At 45.6% G+C, this 24,802-nt stretch overlaps 1 protein-coding gene and 1 long non-coding RNA gene across 6 annotated transcripts in view; both read right to left on the bottom strand.

Moving 5' to 3' along the window:
* LOC147031276 (lipase member H-like) overlaps positions 1-24,802 on the bottom strand; it is a 75,665-nt gene that overhangs the window by 46,685 nt on the left and 4,178 nt on the right. For all 5 annotated transcript variants that reach the window (XR_015052653.1, XM_085860994.1, XM_085860974.1 and 2 more), the window contains exons 2-6: positions 23,681-23,766; positions 22,388-22,576; positions 22,062-22,190; positions 21,844-21,952; positions 14,106-14,210 (exon numbers count right to left, since the gene is read on the bottom strand). Coding sequence is in view for 4 of the 5 variants with exons in the window: in XM_085860994.1 (XP_085717120.1) it covers positions 14,106-14,210; positions 21,844-21,952; positions 22,062-22,190; positions 22,388-22,576; positions 23,681-23,766 (618 nt within the window). In the remaining variant the exon portion in view is untranslated. The remainder of the gene's footprint in view (positions 1-14,105; positions 14,211-21,843; positions 21,953-22,061; positions 22,191-22,387; positions 22,577-23,680; positions 23,767-24,802) is intronic.
* On the bottom strand, positions 15,498-17,145 carry LOC147031277 (uncharacterized). Its single transcript, XR_015052656.1, has 2 exons — positions 17,024-17,145; positions 15,498-16,936 (listed from the first exon to the last, which is right to left on the bottom strand). It is a non-coding gene; the product is annotated as an uncharacterized LOC147031277 (long non-coding RNA).

Below are 24,802 nucleotides of genomic sequence, written 5' to 3'. Positions count from 1 at the left end.
GCCGCAGCGCTTTTTCCCACAAAGATATTGTTTAAAAGTTTAAAAGGCAGGGAAAATTCGCCCGTTTTGTTTGTACAAATCTTATCCACTGCCAGCGAATGTTTGATTCCTTTGGGAATCGGTGGGAGCGATTACCCGTTTTCCAGCCATTTTCACAAAACATAACACACGTACGAGGCATGATGTACAAATATCCAAATAACTTTGTTCTACAATAATTCAAAATAAAAAAGGATAATACAGACAGTTGCAAGCTCAAAAAAAGCGAAAGAACGGCCCGCTCAACTGGACACTTCTTCAATGAGCGAGTGAGCGTCCGCTTTGTTTTGGAGAACGTGACGTCACCATCCATATATATTGCATATATATTTTTTTCAACAGCCTCGAGAAATAACAACTTCGGAGTTAAATTTCATTAATTAACCCAATCGTTAGGCAACAACAATAGTTTTCATCAAACTATTTAATGCACATATAATCATATTGATAAATTTTCAGAACATGTTTGGTGACCCGCAACCTGCTCTTTAAGATAGTGGATGGTATAGTTCACCTGGTGGTCCTTTCTCAGAGATAGGGTGTGAGATTTGTCAGGATTGAAAGACATTCCAACTGTTGGACCAGTTTCTGATTCAATTAACGTCACTAGAAAGGGAAGAGGCTGCTGCTTGCTAATCTGAAAGATGAGAGATGCGACGGCAGAGGGTGGGAGTCATCAGCAAAGAGATCAATTGGGTTGTCCAATGAGTCATAAAGATCGTTGATGAAAAGGAGGAACAGGACTGCTCTCAAGACACTACAGTGGGGCACTCCAGCCTCAACAGGAAACGGAGATGCCTGGGAGAATCCCCTTGAGAGCCATGCATTGAATCCAAGAGTGAATCGAGGAAGTCAGTGAGCCATGAACGGAGGTGGCCTTGGATGCATTGATATCTTTTATCTGTCAATGAATGGAAAAGATGATCAGTTGTCATTCATAGTGGCACTTGGAGTTTTCTTGTTTCTGAGGTTCATTCCTGTGTTTTTTCTTGAAAAGCCAAAGTCTTCATCCATTTGTAATACTTCATCCTGCAGTGGGTTTTCATTGTCAAAACGTTGTGCTTTGCATGTTCCTTGATATTGGCAAGACTTACAACACAAGTTGGAGGTAATGTTTAATTTTTAACTTTCCTCCGGTTTGTCTCATTAAAAATATTTTGAACAGTTTTTGGGTTTCAATATTTAAAATGTAACACCTGAGGTGCACTTCCAGTGGTGGTTTGGACTTTGGACAGAACAGGTACTTGATCATGCGATTCCTCAGAGGAATAGATCGAGTTTAATTTTATTTGCGATGATTATTATGGACTTACCAAACTTTGGCTTTGATTTGTAACTGGTCCTTCATGCAGACAATGCTTCTAATAATCTGGAGCTCAGGGAGTCAGCTTTCCCAAGTTTAAAGGAAAATCCAAAGGGCTCTTCATGAGATTCAAACCGCTTGTGAAATGTATGTTTTTTTTTTTAAACTTTATTTTACATGTTCTTCACAGAAGTCAGCTGCAATGTGATTTCAGAGCATTTTTACCTTTAAGTCACTAATAAAGATGTCAAATCTGTAATTTGGGGAGGGGGTGGTGTTTCAAAGATTGCTCACTTGGGGGTGTGCATGTATCAACAAAAATGTGCAAAATGCTATCGAGTACAGGATGTGTACAGTATTCATTTTTACCATCGTCAGAGGAGAGGGTATTGCATGTGGGTCTGTCTGTCTGTCTGTCTGTCTGTTTGTCCGCACAGAACGTGAGTACGGTTTTTCTTCGCAACCGCTTGTCGTATCAACACAAATTTTTCACCATCGGCGCAACTACTCTAGTCGGGCAACTTAGCTAAATATAGCATAACAATTGTGCATTTTGTGAGGAAAGCACCAAATTTGGCACACTAGTAGCCTAACATATTATGAACAGATTTTTTTTTTTTTTTTTTTTTTGTATACCTTGGTCGAGGCTCGTATGAGAGCGAACACACAACTCACAGCAAGGAGGCATGAGACAAGAGGGGCGGGAGTGGAAGGGACAAAACATTGGGGAACAGACACAGGTGAACTGTGGAAGGGAGAGGGATGGGGATGGGACGGGGAACATGGCGAGGGGAAGATGGACATTAAAGGGACTTTCAGGAAGGAAAGCAGGAGAATTGAAGGAAGTGGGCTTGGGTGGATTATCGGGGGTAGAAAAGATCGAGGATTTGGATGGGGGAAGATAAGAGGTGGTGGTGAACAGCTGTTTTGAAAGCCTGAAGGGAAGAATGGGAAAGAATAGAGTGAGGAAGTTTATTCCAAAGGCGGGAAAAAGAGGAATGAAAGAGTGAAGATGAGCAGTGATTCGTGATTTTGGTAGTTTTACCAGAAGGGGGTTGTTGGCGGACCTTGAGCGCCCTGTGGAAATGTGGTTGGGACAAATCGCAGAGAGAGCAGGGGGGCAAGGCTGGAGAGGAGTCGGTAGAAGACAGAAAGACCACCGACCAACCTGCGGTGATTGAGTGAGAGGCCCAAAGACTCAGCTTCATTGCGGGAGATGCCAATGATCTTAAAAGCCCTGGTTTCGACAGCGTGAAGGCGAGAAAGGTGGGAGGCAGGAGCACCAGCCCAGAGGGGAGAGCAGTACTCCATCAGGCTACGGACAAAAGCTTTGTAAGTGGTCAGGAGCTCAAGAGGGCCGAGGAAGGACTTTGCACGACGGAGGATTCCCAGTCGGCGACTGGCTTTTGAGGCAAGGTTGGAAATGTGACTTTCCCAGGAAAGGTCATGGCAGATAGTGAGACCCAGAAGCTTGAAAGAAAAGACTTCTTCCAGAGGATTGTTGAGAAAGTGGATGGGGGGTTTTGTAAACGGTCCTTTCGAAGAGACATAGTGAGAGTGTGAGATTTGTCTGGATTGAAAGACATGTTCCACGTGTTGGACCAGTTTGTGATTTTATCCAGATCTGCAGTGAGTGAAGAAGCTGCTGCTTGCCGGGCTGAGGGATGACAGATGGTACGGCAGAGGGTTGAGTCATCGGCAAAGAGAAATAGAGGATTTTCCAGAGAGTCCGAGAGATCATTGATGAAAACCAGAAAAAGAACAGGGCCCAGAACGCTACCTTGAGGAACTCCAGCCTGCACAGGAAGAGGGGATGAAAGAACTCCATTTAGGGCCACACGTTGACTGCGACAGGAGAGGAAGTCTGCGAGCCATGAGTGGAGATGGCCTTGAATACCATGGGCAGAGAGTTTGGTGAGTAGGGCAGGGTGCCAGACTGTGTCAAAAGCACGTGATATGTCCAGGGATACGGCTCGGATTTCCTGTCTGGCATTGAGGACCTCCATCCATTGATGGGAGAGCAGTAGCAGCATATCTAGGGTAGAGTGACCTGGTCTGAAACCAAATTGATGATTGGAAATCAAGCCATTGGAGAAGAGGAAGGATTTCATGTCTGAAGCGATGATGGATTCCATAACCTTGCTGATGATTGGGAGAAGGCTGATTGGTCTGTAGTTACAGGGATCTGTTTTTGCACCTTTTTATGCAGGGCAGTGATGTTAGCAGATTTCCAAGCAGATGGCAGATGACCTTGGGAAAATGAGAGGGTGAATAGAACAGAGAGAGGGTGAGCAAGAGCAGAAGAGCAGGCTTTGAGGACACGTGGGCTGATGCCGTCTGGACCGGTTGCAGAATCTGACTTGAGGTTTGAAAGCAAGCTCTCCACCTTGTCAGGAGAAAAGGATACAGAGTCCAGGGACAGTTGGGTGCGACTGGGTAAAGTGGGTAGAGATAGTGATGGGTTTGGGACACAAGATTTAGCTGCAAACACCGAGTTTAGACATTCAGCTTTATCACGTGTGGAATCAGCAGTGCGGCCATTTGAGGTAAGGGAGGGGATGGAGGGGGAACATACACCAGAAACAGATTTGATTAAACGCCACCAGGATTTTGAGGAGGGAGAGAGGTTTGAGAGTTCAGACTTGAGATGAGAAAGATGTTGTTTTCTGGCTCTCCTGAGGGTAGCTACACACTTGTTCCGAGCTTTGTGGAAAGAACTGAGATTGCCCTCAGTTGGGTTTGCTTTCCATGAGGCAAAGGCAAGTTGTTTCAGGACAACTGCCTCGCCACAAGCTTCAGTAAACCAAGGGCGGGAGGAAGGGTAAGACAACTGAACACGAGAGGGGATAAATCTGTGCATGAGGGAGAGCAAGTTTCTTTGAAAGAATTCCCAGGATGAGTTGATGTTTGAGAAAGTAGTGATAGGAGACCAGTCTGTAAGTTTGATGGCTGCTCGGAGACCCTGCCAGTCGGCTTGAGTGAAATGCCAGACTCGACGGCGGTGAGGTGGTTCTCTGATAACAGCCAGAGAGATGTCCACTTTAATAAGGACGTGGTCAGAAGAACCAACTGGAGCGAAGGAAGAGCAGCAGATATTGTCAGGGAAATTTGTCAAAATCAGATCCAGAAGAGATGGAGTACCATTGGTTGAGATCCGGGTCGGGAAGTTGACCGATTGAGTCAGTCCCAATGAGTCACAGAAAGCTTTTGCTGATGTCCCATGGCAGGTGAGAGAGGTACCCACACCTAGCCAACTGGCGTGATGACAATTGAAGTCGCCACATAAGAGGAAGAGAGAGTTTGGATGAGAAGATAGAAGATGGTCCATGTTTTCGGAGAGTGAGGTGTAGATGGAGTCATCACTGTTCGGTGGACGGTACAGTACACATATAAACATGAGGTGGGAGTGGAGGGGAAGCCGAAGCCAGAGGTATTCCTGGGGGTGTGGGGGAGTGAGAGCAGTGCAGGGAGAGTGAGGAATAGAGTCTTTGATGAAGAGAGCAACGCCTCCACCAGGACGAGGCTCAGGTCTGTCATACCGTAAGAGGGAGTAACCAGGGAGAGATACTTGGGAGTCAGACACGTCTTGGGAGAGGAAAGTTTCTGTTAGGCAGATAATGTCTGGTTTGTCAGTGGCAACCTGCATGGAAAGATCTGAAAGGTTTGAGCGAAGGCCCCGGATATTTGAGGTCCACACTTTTAATGAAGAGGTAGGGGAGGAGGCTTTTGGTGCAGGAGGTGGAGGGGCGGGGGAGGGTCGGACGAGGGACGAGGGGGGAGGTAAGGAGGGTTGCTGAAGGAGTGTGGGGTATTGCAGAATAGCGAGGGGAGGTGGCCGAATGAGGAGGAGAAAAGGCTCTGTGGTGCTGTGAGAGAGGGGGGACAAGAGACAAGGAAGATGGCAGTTGAGGATTTGAGAAGGTGGAGTGAAGAGATGGAGGTGAGAGGGCAGTGGAGGGAGGCAGGTTGGTGGATGAGAGGGGGGCAACTTAGAGAAGGAAGAGTGAGGGGGATGAAAGGTGGGAGAAAGGTGAGGGGGAATTTTTGAAAGAGGTGAGAGGGAGGCTTGGAGGGAGAAGAGTGGGATGGTTGCTTTGAGAGTGAGAGTGAGGGGTGAGGGGGTGAGTTGGCACTGAAGTTGGAAAAAAAGAATGGTTGATGGAAAGCGAGCATCCATGGCAAACTGTGGTTTTTAAAAGTTTTAGGTCAGAGATGCGATTTAACACAATTCTTGATGGATGCAATGAAGGCGAATTCAGAGCATGGAGAGAAGAAGCGCTGTAATAGTTGGATTTTTTAGGCAAGGAATGAAGGAGAGGTCGAAATGAGAGCAGTCTGTTAAAATAGCAGAAGAGTAGTGCATTGTGAAACAGTAAAGAGTACCACATGTGTGAGAGAGGAAGATGAAGCATTATAAGATCGTTTTTGTTGTTAATATTAATGTATGAGAGAGTTCAACAGATTAGGTCATGGAAGTGTAAAAAAAAAAAAAAAAAAAAAAAAAAAAAATCGAGGAAGACGAGGAGGAAGTTAAGAGGAAGAAGAAGTAGCAGAATCGGGAGAAGGTTGTTGTTGTTGTTGTTGGGTTTTTTTTATTTTTTTTATTTATTTTTTTTTGAGATAAGAAAGAGATTAGTTGGGAGAATGGGGGATGTTTGGAAAGTGGGGAGGATGAAAATTGAAGGTAATGGGGAGGATAGAAATTGAAGGTAATGGGGAGAAAAAACAAACAAACAAAAAAAAAACGATCGAACACCAAGTGGAACCGGTAGGCCTCAAGCCTAGGACTAGGCCTCAAACACCAGGTGAGAACGTCGACATAAATACTCACAAAATAGCACGATTTTTGAAACAAAACCGAACTAGGAACACACATTAACATGTAGGTGAGAAAATTAAACAGTTAAAATGGGACAAATAACAACCGGAACTTAACTTTGAGAATGTCAGCAGGGAGCCCCGAAGGAGACCTCTTGCCGCTCAAAACCGGAACCGGAAGTCCCAAAACCGGAACCGGAACAGATTTGGATATTGGGCCATCTCAAATTCAGCCGCTGATGGCTGTGGCAGCCATTTTCCACTGCAATCAAAAATTTTGAGATTGCCCAATATCCAAATCTGTTCATAAAATGATAGGCTACTAGTGTGCCAAATTTGGTGCTTTCCTCACAAAATGCACAATTGTTATGCTAAGTTGCCCACGACTCATGTAGAATGTTATAATGATAATTATGACATAATTGGTTAAGTGGTGTGGCAGCCACGTTGGAAAAAAAGAAAACATTTTGACCTCTGTATCTCCGAAACTGCACCAAGGAAAAAATTGAAACTTGGCACATGGTAAGTACTCCACATGGGGAATAAGAGTGATTTGTTTTTTTTTCATTATGTCATAGATGCCTTGGAATGACATCAAAATTGCAGATGGTGAACGCTACATCCAATCAGTATAAAAACTTTTGAGGGTCATCTTGTGATAAATTGATCGACAGAAAAAATTGATGATGTCATCGGTCAGGTGGTTCAGCAGCCATATATATATATATATATATATATATATATATATATATATATATATATATATATATATATATATATATATATATATATATATATATATATATATATTTTAAACCTTCAAAAATCTTTTTCTCTGAAACGGCTGAACAGACTGAGGTGAAACTTTAGAGCAATGGCCGCCTCTCCATAAGGAACAAAACATTCCCAACTATGATGTCATAGTTCATATGGTTTTGCAGACCATATTGGATTTACCCTAAAACTTTTAAAATGTTCTTCTCCAGAATGGCTGGACAGATCGAGGAGAAACTTCACAATATTGGGGATACCAGGGTGTTGACGAATAAATAATTGATCGGTCACATGGTCTGGCAGCCATAATGGATCGAACTAAAATCTTTAAAAAAATTATCTCTGTGATACTTCACAATTATGATGTAGTGTCGATAGGGAATATATTGTTACGTTTGTAGCGGGGGTTAGACAATCCATAGAACAGATATAAATGTATAGAGTAGCATGGTCCATGGATGACTAGTTAGCCGATCTTGATGTAATAAGTAGGGACACATCAGCTGAAGGAATCTCTTGTTGTATGTGCACCAGTTGGGGGTGGTGAGTGGTAATAAGTAATTAGGGATTGTGGTTAAGGAAATTGTGCGTATAAACCCTTATGTAAACCTCTAGCGGGGGTGCCAGGAGACTTGGCAAGAGAGGAAGAGAAGGAACAGAAAAGACTGCTGAGGAGAACGAGGAGAGAAAGGATTGAGTTCGGAGGAGAAGAGACGGCTGAGGTAAAACTCTGAGGAGAGACTGAAAAGAAGGACCATATAGATCTGAGGAGAGTGAGAGAGAGAATTTGGTAATCAAATTGGGAGGAGAGCTTTCTCTTTTCTTTTCTTTTTTGTATACCTTGTCGAGGCTTGTATGAGAGCTTACACACAAGGGGGGGCATGAGACAAGAGGGGCGGGAGAGGGAAGGCCAAAACGGTGGGGAACAGAGACATTAGATCTGTGGAAGGGAGAGGGATAGGATGGGGAACATGGGGAATACAAGATGGACATTACTGGGACTTTCAGGAAGGAAAGCAGGGAATTTGAAGGAGGTGGGCTTGGGATGGATTAACGAGGGGTAGAAAAGATCAAGGATTTGGATGAGGGAAGATAAGAGTTAGTGGTGAATGACTGTTTTGAAAGCCTGGAGGGAAGAAAGGGATTGAATAGAGTGAGGGAGTTTATTCCAAAGGCGGGAAAAAAAAGAGGAATGAAAGAGTGAAGCTGAGCAGTGATTCGTGATTTGGTAGTTTTACCAGAAGGGGGTTGCTGGCAGACCTTAAGCGCCCTGCTGAACTATTGGGGGGGGGGGCATATCACAGACAGAGCAGGGGTGGCGAGACCGGAGAGGAGATGGTAGAAGACAGAAAAACGTTGAGGGAGTGAGAGGCCCAAAGATTCAGTCTCACCGCTGGAGATACCAATGATCCTAAATGCCTTGGTTTCCATAGCGTGAAGCTGAGAAAGGTGAGAGGCGGGAGCACCATCCCAGAGGGGAGAGTAGTACTCCATCAGGCTGCGAACGAAAGCTTTGTATTTGGGCAGGAGCTCAGGTGGGCCGAGGAAGGACTTTGCACGATGGAGGATGCCTAGTCTTTGACTGGCTTTGGAGGCCAGGTTGGAAATGTGGCTTTCCCAGGAAAGATCATGGGAGATCATGAGACCCAGAAGCTTGAATGAAAGGACTGCTTCCAGAGGATTGTTGAAAAGTAGATGGGGGGGGGGGTTCCAAACTGTCCTTTCAGAGAGACCCACATGTTGGACCAGTTTGTGATTTTACCAAGATCTTCAGTGAGCAAAGAAGCTGCTGCTGCCAGTCTAAGGGATGACAGATGTTACGGCAGAGGGTGGAGTCATCAGCAAAGAGATAAACAGGATTTTCCAGACAGTCGCAGATATCATTGATGAAAACCAGAAAAAGAACAGGGCCCAGAACCCTGCCTTGAGGAACTCCAGCCTGGACAGGAAGAGGGGATGAAAGAACTCCATTTAGGGCCACACGTTGACTGTGACAGGAGAAGAAGTTTGCGAGCCATGAGTGGAGATGGCCTTGCATACCATAGGAAGAGAGTTTGGTGAGACCGTATCGAAATATCTTGGATACCAGACCATATCGAAAGCACACGATATGTCGAGCGATTTGGCTCTGACTTCATGTCTGGAATTGAGTACCTCCACCCATTGTTTGGAGAGCAGAACCAGGGTCGAGTGACCTGATTTGAAACCAAATTAATGATTGGAAATCAAGCCATTGGAGAAGAGGAAGGATTTAATGTCTGAAGCGATGAGGGATTCCATAACCTTGCTGATGATTGGGAGAAGGCTGATTGGTCTGTAGTTGCAGGGATCTGTTTTTGCACCTTTTTTATGCAGGACAGTGAAGTTTGCTGATTTCCAATCAGATGGCAGATGACCTTGAGCAAATGAGAGGGAGAATAGAACAGAGAGAGGGTGAGTCAGAGCAGCAGAGTAAGTTTTTAGCACACATGGGCTGATGCCATCTGGACCGGTTGCAGAATCTCAGTTGAGGTTTGAAAGCAAGCTCTCTACCTTGTCAGGAGAAAAGGACACAGAGTCCAGGGACAGTTGTGTGCGACTGGGTAAGGTGGGTACAGAAAGCAATGGGTTTCGGACATAAGATTTAGCTGCAAACACCGAGTTTAGGCATTCAGCCTTTTCACGTGCGGTATCAGCTGTGCGGCCATTTGAGGTAACGGAGGGGATGGAGGGGGAACATACACCAGAAAGAGATTTGATTAGGCATCACCAGGATTTGGAGGAGGGAAAGAGGTTTGAGAGTTCAGACTTAAGATGAGAAAGATGTTGTTTTCTGGCTCTCCTGAGGGGAGATACACACTTGTTCCGAGCTTTATCGAAGGAATTGATATTACCCTCAGTTGGGTTTGTTTTCCATGAGGAAAAGGAAAGTTGTTTCAAGACAACTGCCTCGCCACAAGCTTCAGTGAACCAAGGGCGGGAGGAAGGGTAGGACAACTGAAGATGAGAGGGGATAAATCTGTGCATGAGGGAGAGCAAGTTTCTTTGAAAGAATTCCCAGGATGAGTTTATGTTGGAGAAAGTTGAGATGGGAGACCAGTCTATAAGTTTGATAGCTGCTTGGAGACCCTGCCAGTCGGCCTCAGTGAAATGCCAGACTCGACGGCACTGAGGTGGTTCTCTGATAATATCAGAGAGATGTCCACTTTGACAAGCACCTGGTTAGAAGAACCGATTGGAGCGCGAGGAAGAACAGCAGATATTTTCAGGAAAATTTGTCAAAATCAGATCCACAAGAGATGGAGGACCATTGGTTGAGATCCGGGTTGCGAAGTTGACCGATTGAGTCAGTCTCAATGAGTCGCAGAAGTCTTGCTGAAGTGCCATGACAAGTGAGAGAGGTACTCACACCTTGCCAACTGGCACGATGACAATTGAAGTCACCACATATGAGGGAGAGAGAGAGTTTGGATGAGAGGATAGAAGTTGGTCCATGTTTTCGGATAGTGAGGTGTAGATGGAGTCATCATTGTTTGGTGGACGGTGCAGTACACATATAAACATTAGGTGGGAGTGGAGGGGAAGCCGTAGCCAGAGGTATTCCTGGGGGTGTGGGGGAGTGAGGGCAGTGCATGGAGAGTGAGGAATAGAGTCTTTGATGAAGAGAGCAACTCTTCCACCAGGACGAGGCTCAGGTCTGTCATCCCGGAGGAGGGAGTAACCGGGGAGAGATACTTGCGAGTCAGAGACGTCTTGAGGGAGGAAAGTTTCTGTTAAGCAGATTATGTCTGGTTTGTCAGGGCAACCTGTATGGAAAGATCTGTAAGGTTTGAGCGAAGGTCCTGGATATTTGAGGTCCACACTGTTAATGAAGAGGGAGGGGAGGAGGCTTTGGGTGCATGGGACGGGAGGGGAGGGGGAGGGTAGAACAAGGGAGGAGGGGGGAGGGAAGGAGATTTGTTGAAACAGTGTGGGGGATTGCAGAAGAGCTGGGGGAGGTGGCCAGATGAGGAGGAGAAAAGGCTCTGTGGTGCTGGGTTGAGGTACAGTGAGGAGTAATAAGAGAGGGGGCAGAAGGCAATTGAGGATTTGAGGTGGTGGGGTGATGAGATGTAGGTGAGAGGGCAGGGGAATGAAGAAGCTTGAGTGAGGGGGATGAATGGTGGGAGAAGGGTGAGTGGGGAGAGTTGAGGGAGAAAGGTGAGAGGGAAGCTTGGGGGGAGAAGAGTGGGATGGTTGCTTTGAGAGGGAGGGGTGAGAGGGGTGAGTTGGCACTGAAGTTGGAAAAAAAGAATGGTTGATGGAAATCGAACATTCATAGCAAACTGGGTTTTTAAATTTTTTAGTTCGACCCTGCCAGTTGGGAGGTTTTTTAATTTTTTAGTTCGACCCTGCCAGTTGGGAGGTTTTTAAATTTTTTAGTTCGACCCTGCCAGTTGGGAGGTTTTTAAATTTTTTAGTTCAGAAATGCGATAAAAGACATTTCTTGAGGGATGCAATCAAGGTGAATTCGGAGTATGAGAGAAGAAACGTTGCAACAGTTGGATTTTTTAGAGGTCAAATTGAAGGAGAGGTCAAATTGAGAGCAAACTGTTGAAATAGAAAAAGAGTAATGAATTATGATACAGTAATGAGAACCACACGTGTGAAAGAGGAAGATGAAGCATTATAAGAGATCGCTTCTTCTTCTTCTTCTTCTTCTTATTGTCTTTGAGAGAGAGCTTTCATCAGATTAGGTAAAGGAAAGATTGAAGAAAAAATCGTGAGGTAAATGGTGAATTTGGATTGGTAAACGCAGAGTGAAGCTGATGGATTGATGAAAAGTACCAGGAAGAGGATCGAGGCACACGTGGTTGCAGGAGGTGTATAGTTAGGAAGGATACAAGGAAAATTTTCATTTTTTGATGGATTTTTGAAGCTAAGGTAAGATTCAGGAATGGAAGGTTGTAGGAAAAAATTGTGAAGGTAATTATTAGAGTGGGTCAGCTCAAATAGAAGAAAGATGAAAGAAGAAAGAAGAAGACCGGGACGATCGGGACTCGTGGGTTCGGAGGCAGAAAGGTAGTTGGTTGCTTTTTCTTTAATTAAAGACAATGAACAGTGTTTAGTTGAGAGGGAATAGATGGGGGGGGGGTGATAGTTGACTTATCTCTTCTTCCAACGCATGTTTTGGCCAACCATTATAATCACAAAGTCATGTACTTATCAAGTTACACTTCATTAAGAGTGTAATTGCGCCATCTCCTGTGCATGTTGAACAGTGCTGAGTGTAATCGACGGGTGCGAGCAGAAGTCTCTTCTGAGCCGTCAACGCGTGCACTTGATGTGTCTCGTGTGTTTCCTAAATATTCCACATTTTTTTCGATGTTCATTCCCGACTAAGGGATATAGACTAACCCATGCTTCGTGGTTAGCGCTTCAAAAGCCCTGGAACGAGACTTATCCACTCTCGTTACCACATTTGAAGAAAAGTAAATAAATAAACAAAATATTAATCAGGCCAGGAGACTCAACACATGAGGAAGAAATAACTACTCAAATAATACAGGGAATAAACTATGATGTGAAACAGGAATCCGACTGGGCACCGCCCGGCTGACTGTCGCACGTGCTCTTCTCTCTCTCCCTCTCTCTCCCTCGTGAAACTGTTCGAATTGAGCACTTCAATCATACTTTAAAATGAATATTTCATAAGAATTTCCAGAAAATGAAAGTGAAAAAGAACAATCCTAAAGAATTATGGTTGATTACAACAACTACTTTGTTCAACAAAATAAAATAAAAATATAAAATACCCTCCTTACTATTTCAAAATTTTGTAGGCAAAGTCAAAGCTCGTGGAAGAGCTCAAGCCCCGAATGGATCAGGACACAACATAGCAAAAGGAACAGCAGAAAGAGAAGGGGGGAAAGAAAGATGGACAAACAAGGGATGCATATAAGAATGATGGGTAGGGGAACATGTGAGGGGTGGACAAGATGGATATAGGACAAACTCGAAGGAAGAAAAAAAAAATACGGAAAGAGTAGAGGGTGCAAGATGAGAAAGGAGGCGGTAGAGGACAAAGAGACCACAGACGTGTTTGATGGCAAAGTGGTAAGCCCATAGACTCGAATGATTTTGAAGGCCTTTGTTTCTCTGGCATCAAGTTGAGCAAGATGTGAGGCAGAGGAGCAAGCCCAGAGGGGAGAGCAGTACTCCAAGCTGCAAATGAAGGCCTTGTAGGTGGATAGGAGTTCAGGTGTGCCAAGGAAGGACTCTGTACGACGGAGGATGCCAGTCAGCGACTGGCTTGGAGGCCAAATTTGAAATGTAATTTCCCCAATAAAGATCATGGCTGATAATGAGACCCAAGAGTTTGAGTGACTGGACTTCCTCAAGAGGATTGTTAAGAAAGGAGATCGGAGCGTTTGCCAGACAGTCCTTTCGGAGAGGGAGAGTATGAGATTTGTCAGGATTGAAAGACATATTCCAATTGTTTTTCCAAAATTGAAGAATGAATCAGGGATTAATCTCAAGACACCAAATTTTCGGTGCTGACGATGTTTGTATTGATGGATGGAAACCATTAGAAATGTAATAAAAATATTTCCTGATTAAAAAAAAAGGACAACAGAATAGACAGTTGCTGATAGTTTATAAACAGTTCCGTTGAGTCACTCAATGTGTTAGCTGAAACTTTATTATTTGAATAATGAGGATATTTTAAAGTGCATTTTATAATCAAGCATTGCAAATGATTTAATTAGTGTGAAGATGTAAATGCAACTTTGAAAGGATCCAAAATAGTGATGGAGGACAGATGCTATATATCTGTACACATATTTTTAAGTGTTTGTGTGTGTGTGTGTGTGTGTGTGTGTGTGTGTGTGTGTGTGTGTGTGTGTGTGTGTGTGTGTGTGTGTGTGTGTGTGTGTGTGTGTGTGTGTGTGTGTGTGTGTTGTTTGTGCGTCTGTACGTTGTTCTTTCCTGCCCTCCGTGCCTTTATGGCACGAAAGGAATGGTATTATTATTATTGTATTCCAAATAGCTGTTAGATTTATGTAATGCATCTGACCCAATAATATCTGGGTTACAACTATTATAAACAGGATATTAGCACCATTTCCCATTTCATTATTAGTATGAAAATTATCTTTTAAAGTAATTGCATGAAAAATGATGGTGGAAAATATGAAAGGAAATTGCTCACTGTTTGTATCTCCATGGTATGCGTCCACAAACAATGCACATTCTTTCGAGAGGCGGCGTGACTTGGCCTCTTCACCAGTGAAATGTTTACGGGCAGCATCCAGTGCTGAAAGACAGTGGACTACTGACTATCTGTTTTCCTGACTCTGATAAAACAATTGTCACATTCTTTACGAGAGACTGCTAAACATTGTATTGCTATAGTCTGAGGTTAATGTCTGTAAGCCGATGATTCGATATTTAATGATTTAAATTTTTTTTTATTATATAGAGGGTGTCCGAAAAAGATTATACCAAAAAGAACGTTGAATAGTTTTATTGGCATTCGAGATGCTGACAAAAATTTGATATGAATACATGCATTGGACTTTTATTTAATATTGGATTTTGATATATTTTTATGATATTGTTTAGATATTCTCGAATTATTAATAAACTTCTCCATTTCGTCCATCATTCACCATGACCAATCTAATTTGGCGTTCAAATTCTGAGAAATCATTTTTCAACACAGCTGTAGAGATCGACGACACAGCATAAACAATATGATGTTTAAGTTATTCAAGGTCTCTTGGTTTGCTCGTGTCGACTTTACTTTATTAAAGAAACCCTGAGATTTAAAAAAAAATCTGAAGGTGTTCGGTCAGGTGAGCAAGTGGGCCATTTCCTAGATCCTCCTCAACCAATCCAACGGTCTGGCAAAGTTTGATTAAAATCAATTCAACAATTCGAGCAAGGTGAGGTGGTACTCCATCCTGTTAAAAGATAGCTCTTTGTAACAAGTCTGGATGTTCGTGGAGTTGCGGAATAAAGAACTCTCGTAGCATGTCGAGGTACGAAATGCTGATGACAGTGTGTTCATCAAAGGGTCCCTATATGTGAGAACGTCATATGGCATACCAGACGTTTACTTCAGGGAATCTCTTTCATGTTCATGTAGTTCATGTGGATTTTCTTCTCCCCATATTCTACAATTGTGACTCTTAACTTTGCCTGATACGATGAACTTTGTCACTGTTTCGCCAGAAGGGCTTTTTAAAATTTGATACACCGTATAATATATAATGTCGGACACCGATATTCGCGGGGGATACGTTCCTGGAAAATGCTATGAAAGATGAATCCACGAATAGTGGGGCTTTGAATGGAAAAAGGGGGGATAGGTTCCTGGCAGTGCATGATTCATGAAAAATGCCGTGAACAGCGAGCGAATCCACGAACGGCGAAGCTGCAAATGTCGTGCATTGTTTCAATGGAAAAAGAGGGATAGATTCCTGGCGGTTCCCGAGACACAGGAGAAACTTTGATTTGTTTAAAATCTTTTAGACCGCAAGTGCACGTGATTGCAGTTTCATTAAAAATGCTTACAGATATTAAAAAAGACAACAGCAGGTACTGTTTCCAATGTTTATTGAAGGAATGAGATTAACAGTTTATTGAAAGTGATTAACTAACCATACCGTAAAAGTAATTTTTAAAAAAAAAACAACAGCAGCAGGTTGTTTCACCAGAAGGGATGTTGGAGGATAATTTGCAGATGATACAAAGCAATTTTTCATTTGCACACGCAACTTTTTAAATGATGATGATTTCAAATCCAGTGAACTCAGTGGAGTCATCTGAAGACCACACAGGTGAGGGTGCTGATGCTCCTGAGGTGGACGCACGAGGGTGGACAAAATCCATGATTGATCGCTGCCTGGCAGATTGCCGCAGGTGTCGATGTTGTTCCTTGTATGGGAGCATCACATCATCCAACCGCCTGTTGAACTTGAGACCAGGATCTAACAGCCTGTCAGTAATTGACCGCATGTCCTGCAGCGTCTCACCCAGGAACTTGACCGTGAGTTTGGACCCTGACACCTCTTCCTCATCATCACTGCCTGCTTCGTCCTTCTCCTCAGAAACCTTGGTAATGGCTCCCAACTCCTCAGTGAGCTCCTCGGCATGTGAGGTGATGAGCATCTAATTCCTCAGGCTCCATGTCGTCGAAGTCTTCCCCTCCCACCTTCCATGTCAACCCGACAATTTCATGTCTCTCCTCCGTGTTGCCGGGAAAACCTCTAAAGTTTTTCAATGCCTGTGTCCACAGTTTGTCCCAGCAGGCGTTGATGGTGGAGGCTTTCACCTCGTCCAGTGTCTCGTTGATTGCGCCGATGCAGTGGGCTCTGTTGAATTCCTGACAACACTGCCCGATGGTAAGCTCGGTGATGTCCATCGCATCCAAAATGCGGTGAAAGGTGCGGTGGGTATAATAGTGTTGCGATTCTCGGAACCGCATGCATACAACAGATAGGTGTCCCGAGACAGTTATGCCATTAATATACGTGTAGATAGACCCCTTCCTTTTGTTTAGTGGGAAAACAAGGGAGTGCGTTGCGATGGTCTAATAGTGAGGATTATTAAATCATTTTCTCCTTCATTCCAGTCCCACTTTTTCTTTTCTTTTCTTTCCTGGGATAAATCAGTCACGGGCGCTTTCGCAGTAAGGTGGGAAAAACTGCCGCGCCGCCATAAAGGATCCGCTGTATCCGCTGTATCTGGAGTCTCGTTTTCCGGGCGAACCCGACACCTGACAGGTGCGGCGAGTCACGTACGTGAGCGGGGTGCACCAACATCTACCCGAAACCCGGCCCAAGCTGACCGACCACGCGAGGGGTTGGAGCCAGTCGGAACGCCCGACGCGGCGATGACGTTGGATTCGGCATGGCCCCTCCCCCGAGCTCCGGGCTCCATTGAGGACGGGGAAGCTCCTCCCTCTAGAAGTGTTGTGTTCGGTGTGGGTGTTTTCACGCGGAGTGTTCCTGCTTCTCGACTCCGCCCACGTCTCGCCTCGATGGCCTGCCTCCTCTTCCTAGACTCCGCCCACGTCTCCCTCGATGGCCCGCCTCCTCTTCCTAGACTCCGCCCACGTCTCACCTCGATGGCCCGCCTCCTCTTCCTAGACTCCGCCCACGTCTCACCTCGATGGCCCGCCTCCTCTTCCTAGACTCCGCCCACGTCTCACCTCGATGGCCCGCCTCCTCTTCCTAGACTCCGCCCACGTCTCACCTCGATGGCCCGCCTCCTCTTCCTAGACTCCGCCCACGTCTCGCCTCGATGGCCCGCCTCCTCTTCCTAGACTCCGCTCACGTCTCACCTCGATGGCCCGCCTCCTCTTCCTAGACTCCGCCCACGTCTCACCTCGATGGCCCGCCTCCTCTTCCTAGACTCCGCCCACGTCTCACCTCGATGGCCTGCCTCCTCTTCCTAGACTCCGCCCACGTCTCGCCTCGATGGCCCGCCTCCTCTTCCTAGACTCCGCCCACGTCTCGCCTCGATGGCCCGCCTCCTCTTCCTAGACTCCGCCCACGTCTCGCCTCGATGGCCCGCCTCCTCTTCCTAGACTCCGCCCACGTCTCGCCTCGATGGCCCGCCTCCTCTTCCTAGACTCCGCTCACGTCTCACCTCGATGGCCCGCCTCCTCTTCCTAGACTCCGCCCACGTCTCACCTCGATGGCCCGCCTCCTCTTCCTAGACTCCGCCCACGTCTCGCCTCGATGGCCTGCCTCCTCTTCCTAGACTCCGCCCACGTCTCGCCTCGATGGCCCGCCTCCTCTTCCTAGACTCCGCCCACGTCTCGCCTCGATGGCCCGCCTCCTCTTCCTAGACTCCGCCCACGTCTCGCCTCGATGGCCCGCCTCCTCTTCCTAGACTCCGCCCACGTCTCGCCTCGATGGCCCGCCTCCTCTTCCTAGACTCCGCCCACATCTTGCCTTGACAAACCGCCTCCTGCCTGGTTCCGCCTACTTCTCCACCCTCACCCTCTGGACTCCGCCCTTCTCCACTCAGGCTCCTCCTTCAGAGCACGATCTCCACACGTGCGGCTGTGGCCAGAACAACGCGACTATTGTCGGGTACCGCACCACGGAGCATCCCTCCCCCGAAAGGGGTTTATAGAAGAGCGAGGCTCGGAGGAGTAGTGAGAGGGACAGGAGGGAGGAGGATAGGAGGAGCAAGAGTATGTCTCGTCGTGAAAGGAGGGAGGGGGAGTAGTGATAGAGGGAGTGGGAGTAGTGGGAGAGGGAGTGGGAGTAGCTAAGTGTGAGGGTATGGGAGTAGTGATAGAGGGAGTGGGAGTATCTAAGTGTGTCGGTAGGGGGAGTAGTGAGAGGGAGTGGGAGTAGCTAAGTGTGAGGGTAGGGGGAGTAGTGATAGAGGGAGTGGGAGTATCTAAGTGTGAGGGTAGGGGAGTAGTGAGAGAGGGAGTGGGAGTATCTAAGTGTGAGGGTAGGGGAGTAGTGATAGAGGGAGTGGGAGTATCTAAGTGTGAGGGTAGGGGGAGTAGTGAGAGAGGGAGTGGGAGTAGCTAAGTGTGAGGGAAGGGGAGTAGTGATAGAGGGAGTGGGAGTATCTAAGTGTGAGGGTAGGGGGATTAGTGAGAGAGGGAGGGGGAGTAGCTAAGTGTGAGGGTAGGGGGAGTAGGGAGAGAGGGAGTGGGAGTAGCTAAGTGTGAGGGTAGGGGGAGTAGTGAGAGAGGGAGTGGGAGTAGCTAAGTTTGAGGGTAGGGGAGTAGTGATAGAGGGAGTTGGAGTAGCTAAGTGTGAGGGTAGGGGAGTAGTGAGAGAGGGAGTGGGAGTAGCTAACTGTGAGGGTAGGGGAGTAGTGATAGAGGGAGTTGGAGTAGCTAAGTGTGAGGGTAGGGGGAGTAGTGATAGAGGGAGTTGGAGTAGCTAAGTGTGAGGGTAGTTGTAGTAGTGATGGAGGGAGTGGGAGTCGCTAAGTGTGAGGGTAGGGGAGTAGTGAGAGAGGGAGTGGGGGTAGCTAAGTGTGAGGGTAGGGGGAGTAGTGAGAGAGGGAGTGGGAGTAGCTAAGTGTGAGGGTAGGGGGAGTAGTGAGAGAGGGAGTGGGAGTAGCTACCTGTGAGGGTAGGGGAGTAGTGATAGAGGGAGTTGGAGTAGCTAAGTGTGAGGGTAGGGGAGTAGTGATAGAGGGAGTTGGAGTAGCTAAGTGTGAGGGTAGGGGTAGTAGTGATGGAGGGAGTGGGAGTCGCTAAGTGTGAGGGTAGGGGAGTAGTGATAGAGGGAGTGGGAGTAGCCAAGTGTGAGGGTAGGGGAGTAGTGATGGAGGGAGTGGGAGTAGCTAAGTGTGAGGGTAGGGGGAGTAGTGAAAGAGGGAGTGGGAGTAGCTACGTGTGAGGGTAGTTGTAGTAGTGATGCAGGGAGTGGGAGTAGCTAAGTGTGGGGGAAGGGGGAGTAGTGATAGAGGGAGTGGGAGTATCTAAGTGTGACGGTAGGGGGAGTAGTGATAGAGGGAGTTGGAGTAGCTAAGTGTGAGGGTAGGGGGAGTAGTGAAAGAGGGAGTGGGAGTAGCTACGTGTGAGGGTAGGGGGAGTAGTGAGAGAGGGAGTGGGAGTAGCTAAGTGTGAGGGTAGGGGGAGTAGTGATAGAGGGAGTTGGAGTAGCCTAAGTGTGAGGGTAGGGGGAGTAGTGAGAGAGGGAGTGGGAGTAGCCTAAGTGTGAGGGTAGGGGAGTAGTGAGAGAGGGAGTGGGAGTAGCTACGTGTGAGGGTAGGGGAGTAGTGATGGAGTGGGAGTAGCTAAGTGTGAGGGTAGGGGAGTAGTGATGGAGTGGGAGTAGCCAAGTGTGAGGGTAGGGGGAGTAGTGATAGAGGGAGTGGGAGTAGCTACGTGTGAGGGTAGTTGTAGTAGTGATGGAGGGAGTGGGAGTAGCTAAGTGTGAGGGTTAAGGGAGTAGTGATAGAGGGAGTGGGAGTAGCTAAGTGTGAGGATAGGGGGAGTAGTGATAGAGGGAGTGGGAGTAGCTAAGTGTGAGGATAGGGGGAGTAGTGAAAGAGGGAGTGGGAGTAGCTAAGTGTGAGGGTAGGGGGAGTAGTGATAGAGGGAGTTGGAGTAGCTAAGTGTGAGGGTAGGGGGAGTAGTGAAAGAGGGAGTGGGAGTAGCTACGTGTGAGGGTGGGGTTCTCTGCAAGGGAAAACTGAAGTTGGGGTTCGAACTGCACTCGAATTGTATATTTTTCATGTTCCCACGGTATATATAAAGAGTTCATTTCAGGAGAGTGAGACCTCTTTTCCACCTGTATAATTAAACAATACTTCAAAAAACTTTGTTCGTAATAAAACGAATATGTGGACTCATGATGGAATCCAATGTTTATTAATAATGTTTGGTTTTAAGGAATTTTAAACTTGTGAAGTGAAGTGTATTTGATGTAAGTCAATCGAGGCAGGTTCTCCCCCCCCCACCCTTCCCCCTCAAGTTAAGGCAGAAGTTAGTTACTCCACACCCTCTCCCACCCCTCACCCACCTCCCTCCCTCCTTTCCCCTGTGCACGATCCTCTCCCCTCATCCTCCTCTCCTCCCCTGATAATTATGAAACCTGTTGTCCCAAAGGTGAAGCATATTCACATATTGTGAAACCAAAGGCAAAATGATGCTGCTCCACTACTCCCTCTCCTAGTCCATTAATCGAACGGAAGTTACAAACAAAATACAATATGGTGGAGGAGAAGAGATGTGGACTGTCCATATCAAAAAGAAAAGTCACAGCAAAGAGAAATGGTCAACAAGCACAAAGTACTGTGATCAAGTTCGTGCTGGGAAACGTACATGATGCCCTGAGTGAGTCGAACACAATGATAAGAGAGACGTTGTTGTACATGTTGAACCGTTGCTCAGGTCGAGAGGGTCGGATTTGGTGCTGCATCAAGAAAAGCTGGCATCAAGCGTCTATTGAGATCGATTATGAAGGTCTTATTGGAGCGTTGTCGACCTTTGTAAGATCCATAATAAGGGTTGCTGTTGGGACGGCATCATGCCATCCGTACAAATGTGTTGGTGCATGCAGAAAATTATTGGTGAATAAAAACAGGGTGTGATGACTGATGAAGGCGTACGTGTTGGTCTTTCCCGGAGGTCCTGCATGACTGAATGAAGTTGGCTGATGACATTGGGCAAGGAGTCATCCATTCCATTGGGACCATAATCTGTGCAGAGCGTTGGTGCTGCCTGAGCGGTCTCCTTGGCTATTGGGCACAATCCTGGACGGGTTGCCACTCCGACACAGTATACCAGCAAGCTGGCACTCATTTTTGCTGACCTCAGAAGGATGACAGGCAGAGTCAACCCCACCTGGTATTAATTCAACAATTGAGTGGGATTTTAACTCAGGATCCTAGGATCCCAAGCCCACCACCCGAGGTATGATGTCCGTCCTGTGCGTAGAGTTGTCGTGCGCTTTCAACGAAGATTTGAGTTGGCGGTGGAAACACTCCACTCTACCATTCGCTGCTGGATGGTAAGTCGGGCTTCGCACACGATCGGTACCCAGGAGTTGAATCAGCTCGTGGAATAGAGCCGATTCGAACTGGCGACCGCAGTCTGTAGTGATAGTTGATGGAACACCAAAACATGCGATCCATGTGTGGACAAGGGTTCTGGTGATGCTGTTTGACTGGTTTAACCATCAGAGTTGAAGGAGTTAAATATTCGGACTTGCTTACACTGTATTTATTTTGCCTATGTGTTTACATAAACGCTGTGTGATGTTTAGTTTAAATTTACTTGCAGTTTTGTGTTTGCCTAAGTGCTGTCTTGTGCTCCAGACTTTTGTCACCAAATGCATTTTACCTTTTGTTAGTAGTACCTAATCTGCTTTACCAACAACATCTATATGCAGGCTGTTTCTTTGTTTTTTTGTTTTTTTTTATTATTGAAGAGATAACATTATTTTATTATGTACCAGATATGCGACCCAGTGTTCCATTGAGAGACCTTCCAGCAATTCCAGCAATGTGTGCCCCCAGACTGGCACCAATGACGTGCATGTTTTTAGGGGGCACACCAAAATCCTGCACACACACACACTGCACGTTAGAACCGTGATGGCAAAATCAAGTGAGAGTAATTATTTTTTTCCCCACAAGTTTCACATGCAAATTCACAACTTGGTAGACATACCCGAAGCCGAAGCATTAATTTTCCAATTATTTCACCAGTTTTCAATGCGTTATCGGCAGCTTTGTAATAGTTTAAAGTTGCTGCTCCTCGATTCCAGTCAACCACGATTACTTTTGCCTTTGGTTCCACCTGTTTCATGCAGACATCGGCCTCAGTCTCATTTTCACTCTTATAATGCAGAGGTTCAACTAATGAAGGATTACAATGGTGACATCCAAAGGTGAAATAGCAAGTCAAACTCTATTCCTACCAATACATCTAGAAATGAGAGTGAATGTTTAAAAGCATCATGCAATTGTTTTATGTTTCCAAGTGTTCTTCCTTACCTTCATTATTTGCTCCACAAGATCATCCAACCAGACTGATTTTGATCCAGTTGGCCTGTATCCATGCACAATGAAAGTTACAGGGCTGCTTTTGTTCAAACCGAATTTGGTGAGGTCTTCAGATGAGACATTTAGTTCTAGCAGCTGGCCGCAAAGGCCGGTCATAATATTGTAGAGCAAGAATCGAACCTGCAATACCACAGCAGATAATCCTTTACTCATTTTGGAGAAAATATTTGATTCACTTTCTTACTCATTCAGATGCTACTTTATCCAGTAAGACAGTGAGTGAGTCAGCATATTGTTTGTTTAGTTTGTCAAACTGGGTTGTTATTGCACTTTCGAGATTCCCCTTATCGGGTGAGGCTTGTACCTGTTGTGGGGTTTGTTTCGACAATTAGTGCCCTCAATTTTTTAATGGTACCCCAGAGTTCTTTCGACCCCTTGAAGTACTAAACCACCATTTAGGTTTTTTTCCCCCCCTTCCTGTGTTTTTTTCTGCCATTGTCCAAGCTGTATCTCAGAGCCGGCTGGGAAATAATGGGAACACATATTATGCGGGGTTAACTTTTTGATCTTGACCTTTTTTTGACCTTGAAGTATGGGAATTTTTAAGGTCATGACCTAATTACTGTATGAACATTTTAACATTTTTCACCATAACTCGACTAAGGTTTGTCAGATCAGAATTGTCAGATTGCCTTCTCTGGTTAGCCTAAAGTTCTAGACGATAGAGTAAGGCGCATTTACACTTGATTTACATCATACCCCTCCGAATTAAAGCTCAAAGTTAAAGGTCAAGGTCAAATGGTGGTCTGAAAAGAATGCATTTTGTAATCACTCCATTTCGTAAATGCAGAATCTCAAAGACCACTTCGCCTTCCAATATGTTCTTGCGTCACAATAGTGGACCTGCCCTGAAGTTGTGCACCTGATATTTGATTTGTGTTCTTGACCTTCTTTTTGAATTGTGACCTAATTAACAAAAAAAACATCTTTTTGATCATAACTTGAATAATTTTTCTCCAATTTTCACGATGTTGAGTTTTATGGATAGATTGTCGATGGGGACACATTTTCTTTATTTACACTCTATCCCAAAATGTTGAAGTCTAACATCATAAGGTGGTCTGAAAAAAAAAAAAAGGCCATCATTGGGTCATGGACACCGATCACTTCCCTTACCCTTGGTGATCACTTTGTGATCACAGATATCTAGTTTTACTTGCTGACCTGTCAATTACCTGCCCAACAATTCAATTGGGCAACCCGAAAAGAGATAAAAAGTCACACCTCCAGATTTGTGCCCCTGATGATATCTGAAGATCCCAACGTGCTGAACGATGAACAATTATTCGAAGATTTCTGAGATGCAGAATCTGTCAGATAAATTGTGGATACAAATAGGTTCTCATCGATCATATACATTGTGGATACAAATACAGTAAGTTCTAATTGGTCATAAATAAATTTACCATAGATGTGGTCAATTGATTTCTCAGTCACTTACCTTAGAATGGCTTTGAAATGACTGAGAGTGTGGATAAAAAAAAAAGCACAGGTGAAGTTTAATTGTATAATTGAACTGCAATCATAATATAGAAAGTTGAAAAATAATTAATTGGCTTATCAGTACATCAGTTCACGACACACTCAAAACCATCCAATTTATTTCTGTGGTCAACCTTTAGTCAAGGTACAAGGAAATTGTTCAATCAAGGTACAACCTTTCGTCAATACAAGGTACACTCTTTGAAACTAATTGGCCAATCAATTTGCTGAGGGTGGTCTTAAGCCAACCCAAAGCTTCCATAGTCGGACGTCCCTTGTTATACTCCATAAAGCCAAATTTTCCATGAATGTACTCAGCACTTAACGTTGTTCAAAGCATTCATTCATAATGCCATGGAGTTTGTATCTCCTTCATACGCTGACACTCTGTCATCTCATATTGTACCTATGAGGGCTGTGGAGCTGAAAGCCCTGAGGAATTTTGTTGTATCGAGGTGAGGCTGAGCTGCAAGGTCTGCTTCTCTTCCACTGAAGCAAGTTGGTGGTCTCACAGTACTCCACCATATCATATCTGATTGCTCCCCACCTTCCTTCTTGGTACTTTGTCCCACTCTTGCAACTCTTTGTCACACATGTTTTTCAAGTAGCCCATGCTTTGTGACCTTTCCCAAAATCGAAGCTTACCACTCAACGTCACTCCTTTGCCTCCCTATTCTCTCACATTTGCCTCCTTATTCTTCTCCTCTCTCTCTCGCCAATATGTCACTTCAGGAAAGGACTTCTGTGACTCCATGGGACTGACTCAATCCGTGAACTTTCCATCCTGGATTTCTCCCAACAGCAAATCCTCCCTTCTGAACTTGGTGATGACAAACTTCGCTGCAAATATCTCCCGCTCTTCCT

The sequence above is a fragment of the Eptatretus burgeri genome, chromosome 2 (assembly GCF_056783735.1).
Source record: "Eptatretus burgeri isolate ZD-2024b chromosome 2, Ebu_testis_v1, whole genome shotgun sequence".
NCBI classification, from domain to species: domain Eukaryota; kingdom Metazoa; phylum Chordata; class Myxini; order Myxiniformes; family Myxinidae; genus Eptatretus; species Eptatretus burgeri.
This window is presented reverse-complemented; position numbering and strand designations above follow the sequence as displayed.